The following is a 6,944-nucleotide window of genomic DNA, read 5'->3' as shown; positions in this document are numbered from 1 at the left end:
GTCAACCTTCAAACAAATTGAGAAGGAGGGAGTAATAAATAAGTCAAAATTACTTAAAATAAAATAAAATAAAATAAGGGAGGTAAGCGTAATATTATTAATCGCAACGGCGGTTAGTATTACGAAGCAAAATATGAATGGAGGTCTCTGAATTAACCTAATATTAAACGTAGTTTTTTATTAGCCTTTTCAACTACTGCATTTAAATAATTATTCATTTATATTATGTGATTTATAACAATTTTACATTAATGAGCAATTTTACAATTTTAAGTCTTGAGCAAGATATACACATTTCATACACAAAAATTTGAGCAATTATTTTAAGTCTTGAATGTTGTATAAAAGTTGTATACAGTGTTGTTGTAGTTGTATTAATTTTACAGAAACCTAACATGAACTTTATACACGAAAATGTGAGCGAAATTCTAAGCCTTGAGCGAGATACAAATTTCATATCGTTTTCATACACTAAATTTTGAGCAAGCTTTTTAAGCCTTGAGTGAGATATACACATTTCATACATAAATTTTGAGAGAAAAAAAATATTTTTTTAAAAAATAAAAAATATTTTTTATTAAAATAATTTTTCAAAATAAATAAAAAATATTTAAAAAATAATAATTTTTTTAAAAAAACATTTTTTTAAAAAAATTAATGTTTTTTTTTTTAAAGTATGTTTTGTATAGAATTTGTAATATTGTGTTTTGTAAATAGAAAACTATCGTTATGTTTCGTAAATATTTCTCCTTAATATGTATATATATATACTTTACCCAGATTTTAAATATATGGATTTTGAATTTTAGGACACAACGTCAACTATGCTTGAGGTAGTATGTTTACATATATTAAACGGACAGTATGTATACATAAACCGATACGTTTGGAGATACATTTTTCTATTGTTACATTGATCATCACCTACCGCAGGTGTCCTTTTTTTTTTTTTTTTTTTTTTTCGATAATCGTAAAGTCTTACGCATAGCTTTATACTTTGGTGGTATAAGCTAAAGTAAGTATGAACTGTACCTAAAGTTGTTTATAAATAAAGTGCAGCATTTCAACACAAATTGACTTATAGCTGCCTTGTGGAGTAACAATTAGTACATATCAAACATGATGAATTCATTATTGGGAGCTCTAGTTATATCCATAGTGGGATTTACTATAACAGCTGCTCACAATGACAATGTTATGGATTCAACAACATTAGCAGCCTGTGAGTTTCCAGCAATTTACAACTTTGGGGACTCCAATTCGGACACTGGTGGAATGGCAGCTGCATTTTATCCCATGGGAGAACCCTGCGGTGAGTCCTACTTCCATAGGCCTGCTGGAAGGGGCTGCGATGGCCGCCTAATTATTGACTTCATTGGTAAGAACAGAGCTTCTTATGAATTAGAGATAATGGTAAAAAACACATATGAATCAATATTTTTTCGCGAGTTTCATATTTCTAACTATTAGCTGTTTTCTTTTCCTATCTTGAACTGTTATTATATATGTATTAAAACACACCTAGTTGAGTAGATGATGATAGTTCAGGTATAAAAAGGGACCAACTGATATTTGGCCTAGTCAATTTTGAGGTGTGTTTTAATATATAGATGGTGATAGCTAATTCAGGTAGAAAAAAGGAACAACTGATAGTTGAGTTGTGAAACTCGCGAAGAAGTGATAGTTCAGGTGTGTTTTTGTTCATTAACTCTATTAATAATTACATTGACTCATTGTACTATTAATATTACGTATTTCAAAACTTAACACTTCTAATTACAATTTTTGATATCTTTTTATATATGTCCGAAAATACTAGATTTAGTTGAATCCTTAGACAAAGGCTGCATCCAATCCGCCTCTATGTATGAGTTATAAGACACACAAAAGAAAAACAAACAAGCATGCTTTTTTAGATCTAAATGCGCAGCTAGCTTATCTTGTTTGGATTTAATTTATATACACAGACGATATAAATAATTTATTTCATTTATTGTTGCTTTATAGCTGAGCACCTTGGAGTACCACACTTGAGTCCATATCTGGATACATTGGGAACAAGTTATAGGCATGGTGCAAACTTTGCAACAGGAGGAGCAACAATTAGGAGAATAAATGAATCATGGTTTGTGACTGGTGTTAGCCCATTTCCTCTTGATATTCAAGTTGAGCACTTCACTCAGTTTAAAGAACGTACTACCTACTTCTACAATCAAGGTTCGAGGTCCACTCTCAACTAATTACATTCCTCCTGTTTTTATTTATCCTTTTAAAAGGAAAAACTCCAAATTTAATAAAAGTTGTTATGAAGCGCGCCCCTCCACCCCCCCCCCCCCCCCCCCCCCTTTTCCCCCCACAACTAGTTGTATCGGAAATATCTGTCCTCTAGTATATATTGAGATCAAGAAAATCATTTCGCATTTGCCCTTAATCTTAACAGAATTTCAACGTGGACTATATGGGTTCCACGTGTCAACGTACTTCAGAAAAAGGTCGAAATTTACTCTTCTATTTGACTATGGTTTAAACTTGTACTCCACTATGGAACATTGTTTTGGTCAAGGGTAAATACGAGACCGAAGAACAAGGGTATGAATCACTCCAAAATATAAGAGAAAGTATAATTAAGATAGTTTATATAGTCGATAACATTTTTTAATCCTTTTTCATAAATAAATAATTTGAATGGGTATCAAAGTTGTGAATTTTAATTTGCAGCCAAAGAAACCTCAGATAAAAGCAGGCTTGCTATACCTGAGGAGTTCTCAAAGGCACTTTACACTATGGATATAGGGCAGAATGACATTGCTGCTGCTTTTCGAATGCTGCCAAACATGGAACAAATTCGAGCCACTATACCGGGCATAATCAACCAGTTTGCCGCACAAGTTCGAGTATGTTGATGATTGTCCTAATTTATGTGACACTTTTCGTTTTTAGAGATTCAAATTATGTCAACTTTGATCAATATTTTAAAATGAATTTCTTCGTCATATTGACATGAAAGGAATTGTAACTAATAGTAATTTGCATTGTATAGTTTTTGAATATTTAAATTTTTAATTTTAAAATTATAAGTTGATCTAATTTAATTTGATTTCAAAAATTGGTCAAATTAATTCTCGAGAATCGAAAAGTATCACATAAATATTTCTAGGATTCTTTTAGCTTTGCTAGAGATTTATATGGTAATGAAAATATATAAACAATTCGTGTACTTTTTTTTTTTTTATAATAATGCCCTGAGATAATCTTAAATGAAACTTATGTCACTGCTGAGTGAGATTTATAATGACTTTTTACATGAGTAGGTTGCCTATATTTTTATTTTAGGTAACTAATTCCAATTATATTACAATTAATTATAATTAATTGTTAGGTGATATCATAATCTAATAGAAGTCACTCATTAAATAGATACTTATAAAACATGTTATGGTCATGCAGGACCTATACAAAAAAGAAGCTAGGAATTTCTGGATTCATAATACAGGTCCAATTGGCTGCTTGCCTGTGGCCACTGTCAAAGTTAAAGATCCAGCACCAGGGTATCTGGATGAACATGGATGTGTCAAGGATCAGAATGATATAGCCTTGGAGTTCAACAAACAACTCTCCAATATGGTTATCAAACTCAGGATAGAGCTTCAAGAATCTGCAATATCTTACGTTGATTTGTACAGGGCTAAGTATGAGTTAATCAGCAACGCGAAAAACCAAGGTAATCTAATTAAATCATACTGAAACTGTAAACTTTCAGAATCATATCTAGTTTCAAGTATGTGTCTAACAACATGTAGATGAAGTTGAAATAAATGGCCTACGAAATTGAAGTTGAAAATGAGAGTTCTGTCTAAAAATTGAAGATTCTGCTAGTATAAATCATTATTTCACCAAAAATGTTGCTGAAACAAGTTTTCTGATATTTCACCATTATTTCACATATTGAAGTTCGTATTTGCAAATACTAAAAATTTCTCGACACCAATATTTGCAAATATAAAATCTTGACACTACTTCTTCCATCCTACTTTATGTGATACAATTCGGAGTACGAAGATCAAACTATCTAGTTTTCAGTATGAATTCAAACAGAAAATCTTCAAAATTTTTGAAATAAAATTTTACATATTTAGAAACAAATAAAAAGTACATAAGTTACAATAATTCACAATTTAAAATATAAAAAAAATATAAAAAAAATCTGGTCAAAGAATTTTCTCGACTCTCCAAATAATAAATACATCACATAAAGTGGGTAAAAAAAAAGTACTACTCCCTCCATATCAATTTGTTTGTCTGGTTTTGATTTGACACAGAGTTTAAGAAAGAAAGAAAGATTTTTGAAACTTGTAGTCTAAAAACAAGTCAAAACTATTTGTGTGACTGTAAATCATTTCATTAAGAGTAAAAAGAATTTTTTTTAAATTAATTATTTCTAAATACATAAAGATCATTATTTTTTGGACATACTAAAAAAAAATATATCACCTGAATTTGGACTGAGGCAGTATTAGTTTGCTTTTTAAACACTAAAATATTATTTGCCGCAGCGCAATGACTTTAGTCCGTACAAGAACGTTGATCTGCGAAATCCACCGACTATTTTCCGTAACAACAATTGTTGTATGATATAGACCAGTGTTTTAAAAGGCGGGGCGTTTTACATACGCCTCGACGAGGCGTAAGCCTCGAGGCACGGGGCGTAAGCCCCATGGGTTTTTAATTTTTAGTATTTCTTAAAATAATATAATTACAATAAATATTTTTAAATAGGTAAAATTACATAAAAAACATAAAATAAAACTGTAAATAAATGAATATATATATATATATATATATATATATATATATATATATGTATGTATGTATGTATGTGTGTGTGTGAGCGCGCGCGCGCGCGCTTGATCCTCACAAAAAAATGATCAAAGCAATCCATTATACACCGCTTATAACTTGTAATTATATATAACATAATTTTACAAGTATAAACAATACAATGAAATAAAAGTTATTATGAAATGCAAAACAATTCTAATATTTTAACTTTCAAACACGGAAAAAAACACAGTTTCTTAAAACACTATTACTATCATACTATTCATTTTATCTCCCTATAAGCAAATAATCAATAAAATTTATCAATATTACAATTAAAACATAACTTCTTCATGAACAAAAAATAAAATTATATGATAATTCTGATACATAGGACTTATGACCAATGACAAGTGAAAATGTACAATTCCGCTATGTATTTTTTTTAAAAAAATTAAGTGATATTCACCCTCACGCCGTTCTCAAATAGTAAATATCCAATACTATGACTTTTTATATGAGTTACACCCAATCTTCTATTTCTATAGATGAAAAACTATTAAGTATCATTATTTTGTTAAACAAATATGAGGGTGAATGATTTTAATTAAGGAATTTAAAATATAATTTGTGTAAGAACTGTTAGGCGAGCCCTGGGCGTTGGGCGTTAGGTGTGTTTAGGGCGTACGGTTGAGCGCTTAGGGCGTAAGCCTCATAGGAACTAAGCCCCGCACGTTAGCCCCAGGGCGTTTTGCCACTGCCCTGCCCCGAGGCGAGCCTCGGGGCGAGTCTTGACACTGCCTTTTAAAACAATGATATAGACCACTTTGTCAATATGTGTTTATCACATGCAGTTGAATATGTTTAAAAACTACTCCCTCTGTCTCAAATTATTTGTCACATTTTCTATTTATATGCCCATTAAGAAAACATTTATAAGGGTAGCATTTTGACTGTTTTACCCTCTTAACATATTTCATCACGTTCTCTCTCCTCAATAAATATTTACTCCATTAATGATGAAACTTCTTAAATGTTGGTATGTGAACTCACAAAATCAGCTCATTGATGTAATTAATACAAGGATAAATGGAAAAAAAATACTTAATTTTATCTTGGGTAAATAAAACGATAAATATTTTGAAACAAATATTTGTAGTAAGGACGATAAATATGTTGAGATCGAGGGAGTATATTCCTAAAGAATGATAAGCTTAAAAATGGTCTGTGCACAGGATTCGAGGAGGCATCCATGATCTGTTGCGGGTATCACGAAAATGGAAACGATATTTGGTGTGGGAAGAAAGAGAGAATTAATAATGGAACAGAAATATACACAGGATCTTGTGACGATCCTTCGACTGTCATTAGTTGGGATGGCGTCCATTATACTGAAGCTGCTAACCATTGGATTGCTAATTACATCATGAATGGCTACCTTTCCAACCCTCCCCACCCCATAACAAAAGCTTGTTATCCGCTCCATTAAAATATTTACTTGCATCCTCCATTTTATATCAAAATGAATAAATGTAAGAAGTGATTTTTCAAACATATATTTATCATTTAACTATGATCATGTGATATGTTATTACCGCGCGAGGGTTTATTGGAAGCAGCTACCTTCATGGCAGGGGGAAAGTTTGTACGCTCTAGCCTCCTCAGACCACACATTACACCTGGTATGTTGCTGTTGTTGTTGCATGCATGTGATATGTTTCTATAGTATCACTTTAACTGGGCCGGCTCAAAAAGATCGGGGGCCTAAAGCTAAACTATACAGTGAGGCCCTAATTTTTTTAAAGAAAGGAAAGATTGTCATATAGGAATGTATTTTTATTTAAAGCCTACTTTTCTAGCCTTTTTAGATGTGAAGTCACTAACTATTGTTTTGTAATCCATTTGTTCTAACAAATCCTTTTGAATTGATAATATAGCTATCAAGGGCTCCTTTTTGAGATTTAATTAATTATTCAAAATAAAAATTCTCTTTTTGGAGTTAGAATATTTACAACAACATATCCTGTGTAATCCCACAAGTGGGGTTTGGGGTGAACAGTGTGTACGTAGACCTTACCCTACCTTGGGAGATAGAGAGAGGTAGAGAGGTAGCTTCCCATAAACCC

The 6,944-nt window shown here is 31.5% G+C and overlaps 1 protein-coding gene across 1 annotated transcript; it reads left to right on the top strand.

The window, feature by feature from the left end:
- Positions 1-1,046: 1,046 nt before the first annotated feature.
- Positions 1,047-6,693, top strand: LOC132617773 (GDSL esterase/lipase At5g14450-like). The gene is made up of 5 exons (XM_060332848.1): positions 1,047-1,378; positions 2,008-2,217; positions 2,719-2,894; positions 3,448-3,721; positions 6,054-6,693. The coding sequence occupies exons 1-5, from the start codon at positions 1,120-1,122 to the stop codon at positions 6,305-6,307; spliced, it is 1,173 nt and encodes a 390-aa protein (XP_060188831.1). The 5' UTR covers positions 1,047-1,119; the 3' UTR covers positions 6,308-6,693.
- Positions 6,694-6,944: the final 251 nt, after the last annotated feature.

Source organism: Lycium barbarum, chromosome 11 (genome assembly GCF_019175385.1).
Source record: "Lycium barbarum isolate Lr01 chromosome 11, ASM1917538v2, whole genome shotgun sequence".
Lineage (NCBI taxonomy): Eukaryota > Viridiplantae > Streptophyta > Magnoliopsida > Solanales > Solanaceae > Lycium > Lycium barbarum.
The sequence above is the reverse complement of the archived record's forward strand: the minus strand, read 5'-3'. Positions and strand labels throughout refer to the sequence as shown.

Excerpts from the sequence above, each read along its gene's own strand:
- LOC132617773 (XM_060332848.1), top strand. The coding sequence starts at position 1,120 with ATGATGAATTCATTATTGGGAGCTCTAGTTATATCCATAGTGGGATTT. Across the intron at positions 2,895-3,447 it reads AGTTTGCCGCACAAGTTCGA|GACCTATACAAAAAAGAAGC; the intron begins GTATGTTGATGA and ends ATGGTCATGCAG. Across the intron at positions 3,722-6,053 it reads CAGCAACGCGAAAAACCAAG|GATTCGAGGAGGCATCCATG; the intron begins GTAATCTAATTA and ends GTCTGTGCACAG.